At 44.6% G+C, this 16,860-nt stretch overlaps 1 protein-coding gene across 2 annotated transcripts; it reads right to left on the bottom strand.

Moving 5' to 3' along the window:
• Positions 1-302: 302 nt before the first annotated feature.
• On the bottom strand, positions 303-15,086 carry LOC147154060 (sodium/potassium-transporting ATPase subunit alpha-1). Of its 2 annotated transcripts, none has more exons than XM_086040375.1 (23): positions 14,870-15,086; positions 9,369-9,482; positions 8,471-8,530; positions 6,768-6,869; positions 6,566-6,667; positions 6,359-6,472; positions 5,555-5,689; positions 5,355-5,472; positions 4,982-5,250; positions 4,608-4,916; positions 4,056-4,190; positions 3,774-3,969; positions 3,519-3,694; positions 3,289-3,425; positions 2,961-3,111; positions 2,672-2,840; positions 2,438-2,592; positions 2,231-2,354; positions 1,485-1,630; positions 1,278-1,408; positions 1,003-1,104; positions 823-914; positions 303-657 (listed from the first exon to the last, which is right to left on the bottom strand). In XM_086040375.1, the coding sequence occupies exons 1-23, from the start codon at positions 14,879-14,881 to the stop codon at positions 629-631; spliced, it is 3,078 nt and encodes a 1,025-aa protein (XP_085896501.1). In that variant the 5' UTR covers positions 14,882-15,086; the 3' UTR covers positions 303-628. The 2 variants fall into 2 exon arrangements, with proteins under 2 accessions (XP_085896501.1, XP_085896493.1); XM_086040367.1 differs by lacking the exon at positions 14,870-15,086 and adding an exon at positions 12,259-12,600.
• Positions 15,087-16,860: the final 1,774 nt, after the last annotated feature.

The following is a 16,860-nucleotide window of genomic DNA, read 5'->3' as shown; positions in this document are numbered from 1 at the left end:
TCACTATCACATATTTAGACTGGTTTGTGAACAATATTTGAGAGAAATTTTGATATTGTGTGTGGAAAAAAAAGGTAGACCTTTGAGTTCATCTCATAAAAAAAAAAAAATGGGAGCAAAAACAAAAGTGTTGCGTTTATATTTTTGTTGAGTGACAAGATAAAATATGTGCTTACATTCAGACAATCTTGGTTATCTTGTTCTGTGTAGTAGGAAAATGAATCAGTTGCCATAATATCTGAACATGAACACAACACACACACTCACAAGAATTTGAATCAATAACAAGAACAGGAAACATGTAGGACCTGACTCAAGCGCATTTTATTGAACATTTATAACTGTTAAAAACATGTATAAAATTGGTCCTGTTTCAGAAACAAGGCACGCATAGTCAAAGTCAATGTTCAGTGTTCATGTCATTATTAGCATTTATCATATATCATCAGCACGTTCCATCTCAGTATGTCAATAATAGTAGTATCAAGCATTCACTAATATAAAAACACGTTCCAATGGGCTATTTCCCCCCCCCACGGAGGTTCAAATTTTAATCCGAGCAGCAAGACAATATTCATGCAACGATGGGAGTGGAGGAGAAGATGGGAGCTGACAGGCTGATGGGTCTTCAGTAGTAGGTCTCTTGTTCCACCCAACCTGGAAACACATATTACACAACAAAAAAAGTTTCCCCTTTTGTCACTGAGGAGGAAGTCTAAAGCTAAGGTGAAGAGTTTCTTTTACTTGACATGAGCTTGTAAGATAGGAGAGCAGGAGGATCGTTGGAACGCAAGATAATAAAAGCATGGTTCTTGAGCTCACCTCCTGGGCTGCGTCTGAGGATCAGCTTGCGGATTTCATCATAGATAAAGATGAGCAGGGAGTATGGGAAGGCGCAGAACCACCAGTTGGCCCTGGAAAAACACATGCACGTAAACACAAGGAAATTAGATACCGCGCTGCGAGGCGGCACAGTTGCGTGACCTTTGGTGTCCAACTCACCTGAGAGGGTACATTCTTAGGGCGACGTCCATGCCAGGGCAGTAGGAGAGGAAGGCAGCCAGGGCAGTTTCCTCAAACAACCCAAAGATCAAGATCTTGTTCCTGTGCAATGAAAATAAGATTCACTTGTAAGAAGAAGACACATGGGTTGCGATTTGATCCAAAAACAATATCTTGAAGGGATAACCGGTTCGATATAATTCTGTTTCTGTTTCTGATCAATTCCATACGACACAACAGTTAACATTTGTTTAGGCAGACGATTTTCCAGCGACCTCATGCCCTGCTGGAAGACAGAGTTCCTCCTGGTCTTGCAGATGATCAGATCAGCCCACTGTACGATCACAATGCTGGCAAAGAAGGCCGTATGGCAGGTAAACTCGACGATCTTTCTCTGCTCATAAGTCTGCGCACACATACGGGCGGCAAAATGAAGACCCCCAATGTCGACGCCGACACCGTGCGAAGGCGATTGTACTAACCCACTGCTGCCCATAACTGTCTTCCAGATCATTGCAGTACTTGTTGTCCCAGGACACCCGGATGCCCAACAATGTTCGGGGCAGAAAGCCGTTCTCAGCCAGGATGACAAAGTAGGTAAAGAAGCCCGCAAGGGCCTGGATCATGCCTGCAAGCAGCGACATGATTGCATGACAATTACATCATCACATAGTCAGAAGGAAAATCGTTCTAACGAAGACTGATCTTCAGCCTAAATTCCAGATCAATACCTAATTCCATTAACCAATTAGTCTGGAGTTCCTTAGGACCAATTCAGAGAGAACATTTGTCATTCGACAAATAACTGAGTCAATGGATCCATTACAAAACTACCTTGAACAATCAGAAGTATTCCAGTACCACTAATGATTAGACACCTGTGAGATCAAAAACAGTGGCGCTGGATTGTTTTTCCAATTTTGGCATTTGTTTTCACATGAAAACACACTTTGAATTCATTATTTTCATAAAAACTGTGATAATAAAGCCTACTGCGTGTTTGTATTTTGTTCTTCCATCGTACAGTGACGGCCACTCCAACAAGCAGGTCGAGCCTATTCTTGGCTTCAATACGGAAAAGAACACTGACCTCTCATCACTCAAACACTTGGTTCTCTATCAGTGTGGGCCTATTTCGGGAGTATGTTTCTCTTCTATTTATCTTAGAAGACCTAGATAGCAGAAAAATCTAGCAAGGACACAATGGTAAGGTTGGTTTAAAATGTACCAATCTGTCCATAGGCAATGCTGATGAGCCTCTCGTTGACCAGTTTGTCTGTTTTGGGGTTTCTAGGCTGTCTCTTCATGATGTCGCTCTCAGCTGCTTCATAAGCCAATGAGATGGCAGGAACCTGAAAGGTGGCACCTGTCTATTTAGCTATGCACAGACGTGCCTCAAACACAAAAGCAACTTGAGAAAATGTCATTCACACACCATGTCAGTTCCCAGGTCGATACAAAGGATGGTGACGGTACCCAGAGGCAGAGGGATGCTGGCAATAATGAAGAGGAGGAAGGGGGTGATCTCGGGAATGTTACTGGTCAGGGTGTAAGCGATGGACTTCTTCAAGTTGTCAAAGATCAAACGCCCTGATTGGTAGGAAAAGCACACATAAGCGGCATTCATAAAAATATGCTCAGGCCAGACAGCTCAAAGGAACCACGTTACCTTCTTCAACTCCTGTAACAATCGAAGCAAAGTTGTCATCCAGCAGGATCATGTCAGCCGCCTGCTTGGAGACATCCGATCCGGCGATCCCCATGGCGACGCCAATGTCGGCCTTCTTCAGAGCTGGAGAGTCGTTGACGCCGTCGCCAGTCACGGCAACGATGGCTCCCTGCGTGGTGAGGAAATTGCAAAGCGTCGAGGGGAACATGACCAACAAAGATTCGGGACAATTCGTGCTGGCAACAAATTCAAAAGGAGCTAATGTTGCACAAAGTGCTGCGTCTTGCACCTGTCGCTGGCAGCCTTCCACAATGATCAGTTTCTGCTGCGGGGAGGTTCTGGCAAAGACAATCTCAGTGTGGTACTTCAGGATGTCATCAAGCTGCTCTGAGCTCAAGTCCTTTAGGTCTCCACCATGGACAACACAGGCTTTAGCATCCCTGCAGCAAAGTTTAGCTCACTTTAACTTCAAGTACTACATGCACTCAAGCTGGGTTTGCATGCGACTAAAAGACAACAAAGCTATTGTGACTGGGACAGGGGAGGGGCATTAGGTTCAGATTATGACCTTTTGCCACTACAAAAGATCAAAATATCAATATCATTCCAACCACTACCTGGGGTTAACTTCATTGATTGGGATGTTGAGACGTGCAGCAATGTCCTCAACAGTCTCATTCCCTTCAGAGATGATGCCAACGCCCTTAGCGATGGCCTTAGCTGTGATTGGATGATCCCCCGTCACCATGATTACCTGAAGAACAAAGTGTTGCATTAACTTTGATTTTTTTTTTTTTTTTTTTTTACCGAAACAACAAAGCTTCATTCATCAAAAAAAAAAGCATACCTTGATTCCGGCGCTCCTGCATTTGCCGACGGCATCAGGCACAGCTGCTCGAGGAGGGTCTATCATGGACATGAGGCCGATGAAGCACAGGTTCTCGGTGGGGAAGTTCACCTCATCGGTGTCGAAAGCAAAGCCTTCTGGGAACTGGTCATCAGGCAAATTGAAATGACAGAAACCTATAAAAAGAAAACCACTCATGAGTCTTTCAAGTGGATGATCAGCGGCGCTGCTGACCAAAATGGCACTAATGCTTACCGAGCACTCTCTCCCCCAAACCTCCCAATTCCAGGTAGGCGTTTTGGAAGGCATCCTTCATCTCGTCATCGAGAGGCTGCTCTTTGCCCTGGATCATGATGGAAGAGCAACGGTCCAAAATCCTCTCGGGGGCGCCTTTCATAACCAGCAGATGGTTGGACTCCCTTTCAGTCGAGGAATTTTTGTGAATAGAAAGCTGGGAAACAAAAGTTTGACTGTTTAGGCTCTTGGAAATTCCAATTGGTATCCTTTTCTGGCCTCCAAACAGAAACCCAACAATACCTGGTACTTGTTGGTAGAGTTGAAAGGGATCTCTGCAATTTTGCTACTTTTCTCCCTCATCTCTTGGACTGATCCGCAGCACAGCTCGATACATTTCAGAAGGGCAGACTCTGAAGCATCACCGGCTACATCTCTCTGGAGGCAAAAACATTGACCAGCTACCATTAGAACTAAGCGCAAGCCTTTTAAATTGACTTCAGAGAGAGTAAACTTAGTAGGTATCATCTATGTCCAAAAAGCAGGTAAATTGCCAAGACACAAAGAAACTTGTTTCTTTTCTCTCATATACGCCAGGGAGGATAAAAGGAGCTAAAAAAAAAAAAAAAAAAAACATTGTTGGAATATTAGTGGTAGATATCCGTTATAAGAGAGAAGTGAAGCCAAAAATATTGGCAGGAACATTGTTTTCTTACACAGTCGTTTCTAAATCATTATTGCACCAAAATGACAGAGAAAAGCTCCAGATATTCATTGCATCAGATAATTACATCCCTGATGAAAAGGCATGGTTCATACATTGCCACTTGGAAAGAGAAAACAATTGAATCCAACCTTTAGGATGGGAATGTTGGTCTGCTCTGCCAGGAAAACAGCACGGTTACAGAGTCCAGCAATCCTGGCCAGGGCAGCCCAAGTGGCAGAGCTCTTGTCAAAGGACGTCCCGCTCTGGTTCTCAGTGGTGTCCGCCTCGTGGATCTGGTTGTCAAACCACATGTGGGCAACGGTCATCCTGTTTTGGGTCAAGGTTCCCGTCTTGTCCGAGCAGATGGTGGAGGTGGAGCCCAGCGTCTCAACAGCTTCCAAATTTTTGACCAAGCAGTTCTTCTTGGCCATTCGCTTGGCAGTCAGAGTTAGACAAACCTGAACACGAGAGGCTTATTAGATGCTGAGAACCCGGTGAAGTTGAGCAAAGGCGAAGGACTCACAGTGACGGTAGCCAAGAGACCCTCCGGCACATTGGCAACTATGATGCCGATGAGGAAGATGACGGCCTCCAACCACGAGTACCCAAGAATGAGAGAAAGGACAAAGAAGGACACGCCCAGAAAGACTGCCACACCGGTGATAATATGGATGAAGTGCTCAATCTCGATGGAGATGGGAGTGCGCCCAACTTCAAGTCCTGAGGCAAGCGTGGCAATGCGACCCATGACGGTGCGGTCACCGGTGCTGATCACAATGCCTCGGGCAGTTCCTGTTGGGAACAAATCCAGGTTCACAAAGCTCACGCTTACGTGCTTTGTCCCTCGTATTGGAGCGTCCCTGTCCTCAGTTGCTTGACATAACCTTGCTTTATACCTTCAACACAGTTGGTGGAGAAAAAAGCAATGTTCCTGGTCTCTAACGGGTTCTCATTGGAGAAATCCGGAGTACGTGTCTGTGGCTCGGATTCACCCGTCAGAGAGGAGTTGTCCACCTGAGAATTGTCACATTGCCTGTGAATGAGGAGATAGTTCCACGTTTCTGTTGTGCTAAGAGCTTCTCTTCTGTCTTTTTACCTTGCAGCCATGGGCAGAAATGATTCGCAGGTCGGCGGGGATCCGGTCGCCACCTTTCACCTCCACTAAATCACCGACAACTACATCCTCTGCGTTAATGCTTTTCTTTTCACCATCACGGACAACCAGCGCTTGCTACGAGACAGACATGATGGATGCGGTCACGTTTGACCGACACGTGAGATTTAACGGGGAAGTCAACCACGATAATATGTTCTATGCGCCTCCACTAGTGTAAACACGGCATTCTGATTAATATTGCGTTTGTGAAATATGAGTGAAGCAGCAAAATCCACCCGTTTTTTTGTCATCCATCTCAGGGGCCGGCCCTTTTGTCACTTGTGAAAACGACATCACAGTTGATGAGGGCTCAGGTAACATCCAATCAGGGCTCACCTGTTTTCTGAAGCTGAACCATGATTGGTTGTTACCTGAGCAACTGTGAAGTCGTTTTCAGTCGACAGCAGGTGACAAAATGTCCGCCTCCTCAGATGAACAAAAACGGGTGGATTTTACTACTCAACTTACATTACGCGAGCAACTGTGAAGTCGTTTTCAGCCCACAAAATGGCCATCTCCTGAGATGGACAAAAACGGGTGGATTTTACTACTCAACTCATATCACGCAAACACAATATCAATCAGAATGCCGCGGTTAGACTAGTGGATGCGCATAGAACATATGATTGGAAAGAGCATTTATGGGTTGACTTCCCCTTTAACGGAGACTGTAATATGTAAATCGGTGGAAAATTTGATTGAAATGAAATAAAACAAGAAAAAGATGGAGAAATGAAAGGTCACCTGTGGGACCAGGTTTTTGAAGGAGTCCATGATCTTGGAGCTTTTGGCTTCTTGATAGTAGGAGAAGCAACCAGTGATGATGACAACAGCCGAGAGCACAACACCCAAGTACAACTGCAAAACAAACTTGACATTTAGACCTCCACACCGAGCCTGTGACAATTTCCAACAACGAGGCATTAGTATGGTTCAGGAGCATTACATTACATTATCATTGGCTGGGTCATGCTCCATGGCAGCCTGGATACCGTAGGCCAGAAAACAGAGGATGGCCCCAGTCCATAGGAGCATGGAGAAACCTCCAAACATCTGCATGATGCCAAGTAATTCAAATTAAAAAAAAAAGTTGGATGAGTTGTTTGCAACAAAACTAGGATGTAAAGTACAATAGGTTTCAGCAAGCTGTTACCTGTTTGCAGAACTTGACCCACTCTGGGGTGGTGGGGGGAGGGGTGAGGGCATTGGGCCCATCTCGGGCCAGATTCTCAGCCGCCTTGGCATTAGTCAAACCCTAACATGGTACGAAGAGGAGTCACTTAAAAGGGAAAAAGAGCTGCTACGCTTTGGTCCCGTCAGATAAATAACTCAGCGCTACGACTCTTCTTCAACACACGAATGCACTGGCACATTTATGTCCAGGGAGACCAAAGATGATTTACCTAGTAACATCCCCTTCATCAGCACAGAAAAGAATGTGGAGGGAGATGATAAAGTACTGTCGTCAAAAAAAAAAAGAAATCAGCACAGAGGGGGCTGTCTGTGGCTCATGAATTATTCATGAGCACAGCACACACATGCGGCGCTCGAAGATGCCACGTTTAAAGGCACTGATTAACTATTCTCCTTGATCTTCGCTGCATGACCGGGAGCCCATTTGCATGAACAAAGGCTTTAGCTGGGGCGCACACAATTTGACAGGCTGGTGGTCAGGATGCACAAAAGCAAATTGTATGCATTTTATATGACCAAGGCATAATAAGTTATGTTATGTTAGAAGCATGCCAAGCAGGTGTCAGCAAAGGCAATGCAACCCTTTGAAGTATTATTTAGTTTTACGACCGCCGCACACCATGAGCTGCTTCCGAATCAGACCGTCACAAAAAAAATGACAGTTGGCCACTCACCCTGGCAAACTGGGCAATTTAGCAGAAGGACTTCTTGGATGTGAACTGTACAAGCCTGTATCGCGTTCTGAGGCTCCTTGTGTATATATATGTTGAACCATATTACCGGTACTTTTTTTAAATCCGCAAAAAGATGAAGCGTCAGTCAATGAAGAGGCAGGATGCTTCACAAAGAGGACATTGGCAAGAATAAATACGAACAATGGAGATCCATATATTGAACGGCGGCGCTTGCTCCAATACATTTGCGGCGTACATTTTTTACCACAAGCTTCGCTACTTCATCCTCAGGTACATATGAAATAATAAATATGGTGACGTATTGTTGTAAAATAAGTGCTGTATGTATTCTATTTTTAGTGATTGGCAGCACATGGTGGACGACTGTTTTGCTCGCTTAAAACTGGAAATTGATTTTTCGCCTGCGTGGAAGCTTCCGCGCATTTTAATTGGCCATAATTTGCGACGTGACATCGAGCAAATGCGATTCGAATTTTGATCGCCCTACTAGAGGCAGCCGACGGCAGCTGAGGATCGGCAAAATCGGCAGGCAATCAAGACCAGAGAAAATGTCGTCTCTGGCCACTAGCTTCGGATGACCAAATTGGACTTAGACCAACTCAAACATGTCATCAAAGATGTCTGTTTGTTTGTTTTTGTTTTGTAACCAAATCAAATTTTGAATCGCCGCAAAACAAGTAGCCAAGACTCAGCCAGTGTTGAGTAGCGTTCCGCCGCATCGCTCGATGCGCGGCAGCCCTTCAAGGTGAAGAGCCCTTCAGCAATAGACCGATTTTAAAAAGGTCCTCCTATAATCCATTCTTCATTTGTCTCCATCACCCTTAACCTTAGTTTTAAGGAGCTCGCCCTGCTCTCGTTCAGCGGACTCCTTTTCAGTCCACTTAGTTATGGCACATCTTAATGACATTGCAATCAAAGAGGAGGTGCATCTAGCAACAAATGTGTATTAAAAGGCGGCACTTCTCACATTGCTCAAATCTGTTCCATATTTGCGATTCAGCTCATCCAGAGTCAGCTTGTGATCATCCTGCACAGAGAAAATATATATTATTAAATTTGATATAATTTGTTATAGTAAATATATCAAAATATATACAATGATATTCAGTTAACTCACAAAAGGAGAGTTATGTAATTTCGGCCACTTTGTCCTGCTTTTGAAATGTGATGCAATTATCTAACATCTCAGCCTACGAATATTGGCCACCAAAGACTTTTTATTATCGTTTCTCATCAACGAAAAAGTGTGAATTTGAAAAATGTTCTCCTATTTCTTGAGCAAGATAAAGTCCTTAAAATGCTACTTGAGGATTATTATCTAACAACTGAGTCACATAAACACTTTTAATGTAATAGAAGAGAATAATAATTAACATTTAATAAAGTTTACCATTTCTTCTCAAGGCGTCTTCATTTCAGGGCATTTCACACTTCCAAAACATCTACTAGTGCAAAGAATTGTTGTCTTATTCCTAGTTAGCTGGTCCAAACTCAGAACCACACAGCCATGAACCTACTGTATTATTATGTTGCATGCTAAAATGCTCGCTGCTCAAGTGAAATTGCACAAAAGCTGTTTAACCCTTTTTTATTCATCATTTTATGTTTTTGATACAAGGAATTCAAAGTTTTTGTTTAAATATATATTTGTTTGAAATTGCCCCACTGAAAATGAAAGTTTAGTCGGACTCGCCGACGGACGGCCGTTTAAAATTAGAGGCGGACCGGCCTATCAACAGGGACTCTATATTTTGCCCCCTGGAAACAAAGGCGAATGACGGACGACAGAAGGCTACCAAGGCTGCAGACGGATGACGAATAACGGACGCTCAATTTTTAGTCAAATGCCTGGCTCTGACACTCACCATGTCCACTTCCTTCTTCAGTTCATCCATGTCTTTCTCTTTCTTCTTCCCTTTGCCCTTCTTCTTGCCTCCCTGCTCCGAGGTGGCCGCCAGCTCATACTGCTCTCGTCCTTCCTGGAAATACAAAAGGGCAGCGGAAAGAAATTCAGTACATATGCAGTAAATACTGGCATTATTTCAAGACAGCAACTAAACATGATGAGGTGGGCAACATGTGGTGTCGCCAAGTTTAGAAAGCCAACTAAGGGATGCTTCCCAGTAGCTTCAGTAATATCACAACAAGACAACGTCAATTAGCAGTTAAGACTCATCTATAATTCAAAGCTGCACTGGGCTGAGAGTTGTTAGCATGCTAGCAAGGATTGGTCAAGGGCAGGGATACGTGGTGAAGCAGTGATCTTGGTTGCCATATTTTAGACCCAAGTTCAATGTTTTCACACTAAATCCTGCACACGTCCTTGGTCGTGGAAATATGCAAAGTAATAATGTTTCTAAAAGTTTCCCAGGGAGTTGTTGGAACAGAGTGTGTGATCCCAGCACATGTTATTGTTGCATGAAGCCCCCCCCCCCCGGTCAGCTAAGCTGGGAAAACACTGGTTCTGCATCGCTACGGTCAGATCTTAGCCTCTGGACACCCAAGAGCCCCCAGGGGCCATCTGGCTTTGGACAAATAATTCCACAGCAGTTGAAGCTGGTAACCGGTTGATTTCAAACAGCTTCGACATCTAACGGAATTTTCTGTTCACACTAAAATAAAAATTAGTTATAGTTACCAATGTTTGGAAGTACATATCTTCTAATCATTCTGTAAAATTTCCCTTTGACAGGCGTGTCAAACTCATTTTCATGGTGGGCTAAATCAAACTTTCTTTCCCTCAGAGGGCCTTACTGAAAATCATGTCAATATATAATTGCCTCATTTATATTATTACATGTATACAATTTTCGTTTCATTGTTATCAGACCTGCGCACATCGACTATATGACAGAACGGTATGCCTATCTGCCTATGACGGATCACCATTTGGTAGACTTTGTAAAGTTAAAAAAAAAAAAAAAAAATAGACGGATTAAGCATAGTCGGAAGCCCATTTTTTCTATGTAATCGTTTATTGCCCGCAGCCCCGCTGGGTCCATATTTGAAATGAAAGAACCCACAGTGGCATCAAAGCCTCACCGCGGCCGGACTAAATGCGTCTCTTTAAACAGCGGGGAGGCTTCCGATGTCCTGGAAGGTACATAAAACAAAAAAGGTCCTAGAAGGTGCTAATAGGAGAGGCATTTACGCCGGCCGCGTGAGGCTTCCATGCCGCGGTGAGTCCTTCGTTTTAAATATCGCCCAGTGGGAAGGTATTGATAATGATAGTTTGTCGAAGTTGGTATTCGGAAAAGCAAAATGATAGTCGGGCCGGCCTATAGGTGATTAGTATTTGGTCCGGCCGGAAAAAATGGAGGATAAACTGACGGTGTACACCCCGGCTGTAGGCAGAAGATGATAAACGGACCACAATTTTTTTGTCAAATGCCCTGCTCTGATTATTATATATTGTACATTTCTAACAATAAAATCAGAAGTCATGGAACATAAATATGTTCATAAATTTGTTCAGTTAGATCAATGTTTTGGGTGAAAACAATTCGTGTAATGCCAGTAAAAAGTGAACAAAATCTGCAACTCTGAGACAGATTTCCTGCCTGAGTGAAAAGAAAGATTATGTAAAAAGACTATTGGCCTTAGGGAGCCACAATAAATTATGTGGCGGGCCATGTGTGGCCCCTTGGCCGTGAGCTTGACATCGCTGCTTAAGCTGTGAAAAAAAAATGTCCAAAAAATGTCATGGGGATAGGTAACATTTGAGCAAATATCGAGGTGGGGACCAAATGGCTTATTTAGTGAGATCACACTAATGAAAGTTTTGGGTCAAACTATGAAATAAACTTCACAAGAAAGACGGAAAAGAGCATTTAGCCAAAAAGTTGCAAATCTTCAAGCACTTTTTGTTGGCACAATTCCTACAAACGGATCTGGTTGGCATCAGACACCAGAGCTGCTCATTCAGCTGTGCCCAACAATGCACGCCAACACACACAAACACACGCACTAATGGGACTTTGCCCGGTTGCTAGCGGTGACCAAAGCCACGCCTCTGGGGATATGTGAATGGACAGTCGGTCACATGTTTTAACCCTTCCCCCCTTTCACTTCCCCTCAGCCACCAAGTATAAACTGTGAGAAGACAAGTGCATTGAGTTTTAACACTCGCCTCACGTCCCGTGCAACTTTCAGTACTCGGCATCCAAAACAAAAGACGCCAGATGAATCAATGGCCCTTGTTGGAAGGGCAACTAACTTGACGGGAATGAGATTTACACAGCTGAGCCTTCAAACCACCGACAATTTGAAAAGCATGTGGCGGAATGGAGGAGGAGCGAGCACATTGGAAACAAACTTCACGTCCAAAATCTGCTTGCCTTTCATCAACTGGAAAGTAAAGGAGTAGGAAGGAAGCAAGCAAATAAATAACAGTCCCATTTTCCCACGCTCTTTCCTCCTGGTTCTCACTCTCTCTCATCAAGTGACTGGGGGGGGGAAACCAGAGGGAAAAATGGCCTGAGAGAGAGGGAAGGTGAGAGCGGGGCGTCACGTAGGACACAGCGGAAGGGGGCCGGCGAGTGCGGGGACTGTCAGAGATGAGGGGCGGCAATTGACAATAAAGTGGAAGATAATGTCTTCCGATTGAATCCAATCTGGCCCTCCTCAGTCCAATAACATCTAACGCTCTTTGACTTAAACTAGAGCCCGAAAGACATGGCCTAAAATGGCGAGAGCAGAGTCTCGATGTGAGACGCTCCACTTGGCTGAGCGATAGCTGTAGGCCCTTCCACCAACCTGGAGTTGAAACGGATGCACTTGTGGAGTCTGTCCAAGCAGCGCAGCGAACTTTCCCTTGCGGGAAGACTTTCTGCTGTGTCTCTGTGGGCTTTTCTGTCCATTCATCCAGAAAATTGCACACAAGGTGAGAGGTCACTGACGTTGGCTCATAAACTCTCACCCTATCGATGGGCTGCCACGCGAAAGGCATTCAGCCAAGCTTTTGGGGATCTTGCTTTCCCCAAAGAGTTCCTCACAATAGTGAACACATAGACGAGTCGGATGACGAATTCAGATTCGGATGAAACAAAAGGGGCTCAACAATCCTCCGTTGGACATTTAGAAGGCTCTTGTGCACAGACTCTGTATGTATGGAGAATACTGCACATGTTTGTGATGTTGAATATGACATGTCCACAAAAGAACAACAACAACAAAGCATCTCAAATCAAAGGCACTTGTCATGATCAAACAGCAGCTCGTCCAGCCAATCGGCTGACATAGGATGACATACGGGCATCCGCTAATTGCAGGTTGTCACAGCAGAGGGCGGTAATGCATTCAAGAGTGACTTCCTTTTTAAACTTGTTGGACTCATGGGGGGCGGGGTAATCACTAATTTCTTATTTGTTCAAATGGTCTCTCACTTGACACTAGTGATGACCTGTGAAACCAAGAAAAATCAGCCATCTCTTGTGCCTCTAATTTGATATATAAGAAACCAATGCACCCAAGGAGAAACAACCAATCAAAAACATAAAGGTGTCAATTACGATGTGGCAATCTTTTGTCGGAACGGAGTCAAACTATAACACTAAACCTTATCGGTTTCAATAGTTTTTTTATTTTTCAAGGCCGTGCCTGTGATTGTGCGACAAATGACATGACGTCATGACTTCCGTCCGATTGGTTGTTTTTCCTCGGGCGTGGTGGTTTCTTGTAGGGGCACAAGATGGGGCCTGAAACAACAAATTTTTCATATTCATTATGTACGACTGTCGAATCACAATGACTGTTTTAACATAAAGTATGATTTTTGGGGGGAGGGGGGGAATTAGAAATTCTCCATTTAATGTTGGATTTCCCCCAAGCAGTTTCTAATCAATCCTATAAACCTGCTGTGATAGAATCCCAACACTGCTCGCAGACATGGCGTGTGTTTGAGATATATATATATATATATATATATATAAATAAACAATATTATTATATCATCTGGGACATGTTGTGATGTAGTAACCGTTCTCGGCTTTTCAGCTCAGCAGAAATCTCTCAGCATTTTTGAGACAATGCATGTTCCTTGACAAGTTATCTCCAGTGTACACGTGACTGGTGTTGTTGCAATCGCAAATAATCGGACACATTTCTCCAGTGCGCAATTCAAGGTAGAGCGCGCCCTCCTGCTGGAGCGGCGGCAATGCGGCAACTGGTTGTCTTCTTACATCACCGCTACCCCCCCCCCACCCCCCCCCCCCACCACCACCACCCCAGCTCCCCCATCAACTCCTTCTCAGCTCATTTGTTCAGTGTGTTTGTTGCAACTTGAGGCAGATGTGCGAAGCGTAAGACAATACCAAGGCGAGCATCATCTCCAACGTGAAGAGGGGACCTAGAAACAACAATCGTCTCGCTCTGACCACCCGCCTCCTCACGCCAGGAGAGCTGCGCGGGGGCTATCATCTCTTCCACGTGTGGCGATTTGAGAGAAGCGAGGATAAGAGACTGTGGGGATGAGGATGGGGGCAGGGTGTGCCTTTCACCAGCTATGGGAAAAAAAAAAAAAAAGAGACAATACGGGCAGCGATTGGCCGAGATGCGAAGAGAGCACAGATTTGTAGGAGCATGGAGCGAGAAAAGGGGGGAGGCTGAAAGGGGCCAATCTGGTCGACGTCTCCCCTTGTTCTCTCTCCTCAAGCATCTCCACATCCCTGGGGCTGTAGGCTGAGTCCATAAAGAGTGTTAGTGGTGCGCAGCATGGTGGGGTGTGGCAGCCCCAGACACTTTCACACAGAAACTTCATCAAAAACAATTCAAGTGGTGACCTAAGCCAGGCACAGTCCATGCTCCCCTCTCGGCGGGAATCAGATCACGACAAGTGGGGACGCATGAACGTGAAATTGAAGCCTAGAAGCTCACCTTACATTCCGAATCTTTTGAAACGATATCAAACATGCCACATTTATTAGAGCCCAACGTCAGTGTGTGATGAAAAGCATCCCCTGACAAGGTGTGCAGACGGGACTTTGGATAAAGTTGTGTACGTAATTAAAAGGTTCGACCTCCACTGAAGACATCCATCCCACCAGAACCACAGCTGCTCCGAAATGGGCCAAATGTGCAACACTTGAGGAACATTTTGTGGCACCGTGAGAGGCCAACTTGGCCAGCATCAGTATTCAACCACATCCCGTTATGCAACATGACCGCTTCGTGCTTCAAACTTATGCTAAACGCCGTGAGGCGACGATGACAACAACACGGAAGTATTTTGACACACACACAAAAAAAAATCAACAGTGTCGTCACTCGACTAATGGTAACATCATCATGCTTTCAACACCCACTTGTTTGAATTGCCTTTTTTGGACTTGGGGATGGGGGAAAAAAAAGAAGATTGTAGTGTACTTACTCCTCTTCCCATGGTTGATGAGACGACTCTTCCCTCTTAAATAGAAAATTCACACGGAAAAATCCACCTTCAAATTAAACACAGCGAAAAACATTAAAATGAAACAAAACAACGGGGTGTGCCGTGATTATTAATTTTTTTTTTTTGTATTTTTTCCCCCAAATGTTTAGCACGTGTTGCTTCTCTCCGCAAGCTCGAAAGCAGCCGCGCTGAGTGTCCCATACTTATAGACGGCGTTCATTCCACTGTGACGTCACGCTTCTTGCCATGACAACCCCACGGATGAGGGCGGGGCGTCCTCATTGATTGGGCGTTTTTCTTGCTCTAATCTCATCATCCATATCCCCTTTTTTCGGCTTGCCTTGCAACTCAGAGTAGACCTTATTCATCATGGATGGAGAAGACATTACACTGAAGTGGCAGCAATTCACAACATTATTTTTTGTATATATTTGCACACACACGTTATGTATGCAAAAATATGTTTGGAGGCATCATGTGTGACTCTACCACACACACTGATTCATCCACACCTCACCCGGCTTGGCAGCTGCTGTGCATGGTGCTTTGCGTGCAGCCAGCTTGCTTGTTTCCAAATTCTCATTCACACATTGATGAGCAATTTTCTCTTTTGTGGCAAAAAAAAAAAAAAAAAAAGTGCCATCAAGTGGAATTTGTCATACAAACACACAGGCCCCTTTTGGCTGTGAGGCCCACTTGGCATCTCCGCGCCTCTCCTCCGCTGACAAGTGGAGCCCCTGCTCATTGTTTCTTCAAACATATCTCTCTGGCTGGCTTCTGCCACTGGGAGAACTATGCTGGCTCCAGGATGCTGAGTGAACTCTGTTACCCTTGCAGGGATGGTAGGTTGCAGGATGAAACACACTGCAGCCAATGCTGATAGGCCAAGCAGAGTCTTGGGGCCCATTTCTGGTGCCAAAGTGTGCACAATTGTACAATTGTACATAGTGTCCAGTGTTCAGCTTTTATGAAACGGGGTGTGTTTCTCAAACGTTGACCCTCCGTGGACCTCACAATGAAGCTTGGGACAGTTCAACCTTAAAACTTCCTCGGCATTTCCTTTGGATGCATCGCAAACAAAAGCCCAGGTGGACTCAATACACAGATGGGTGCACAGCAGCAGCTCTGCGCGCGAGCGCGTGCACGTAGGCGTGTTTGCGAGCTGTATTTTTCTTTTGCATTCACATCCTCGCATGTGCGATCAGTGTCGCTTGCGTGTTGCCAGTTTTGCTCTATAAATAGCATAGATTTTATTTAGATGTTGAGAGAGAGAGAGAGAGCGAGAGAGAAAGAGAGAGAGAGTCTGAAGGGGGGCTCTCAAATGAGTTGCCATAGCAACAGGCACGTTCTGGTGCTTGTGAACGGAGGATGAAGGCATGATAATGTCGACCTCCTTCTCTCTCGCCACCCTCAGTGAATTGTTTACTGGCATGAGCATTTGTCAGAAATAATTGTAGCAAAGCATCGGTGAAAACGCATCCACAGCCAAAATAAGGCCATTATTTTCTTTCATCTTTCTTTCTTGTGTCTTTTTATGGCACAGACTCGTCTCTTGGGCTGCAAAAGTGTTGCCACAGGAGGTTGTCTGGCCCAGCTAGGCATCAATGCAGACGCTGAAGTTATTCATAATGATTGGCGAGGATCCCGATTGCAACCTGACACTAAAACCAGCGCATTTAATTGAATGAAGTGGGGGTCACACACTGCCTACATACACTACAGTATATAATGTAGGGCCATCCACAGGCAGTTCGAGGTCTGTTAATAGAATGGCTAAGAGTCAACTATCTTGATCTAACATTTAAATCAATATTCAGATCTGGAAAAAAATGAAAAGACCAATAAATGGTGGATTTTTTTGTTGTTGTTGGTGTTTTAACCAGTTCCCTGATGTTTAATGCTTCAAGTACAATATTTGTATTCGGACATTGGGGTTCTTGTTAATTGTATTTTTTTTTAAGATAATTTTA

This window comes from Filicampus tigris, chromosome 1, assembly GCF_054856515.1.
Source record: "Filicampus tigris isolate MCC_2025a chromosome 1, RoL_Ftig_1.0, whole genome shotgun sequence".
Classification (NCBI taxonomy): Eukaryota; Metazoa; Chordata; class Actinopteri; order Syngnathiformes; family Syngnathidae; genus Filicampus; species Filicampus tigris.
The sequence above is the reverse complement of the archived record's forward strand: the minus strand, read 5'-3'. Positions and strand labels throughout refer to the sequence as shown.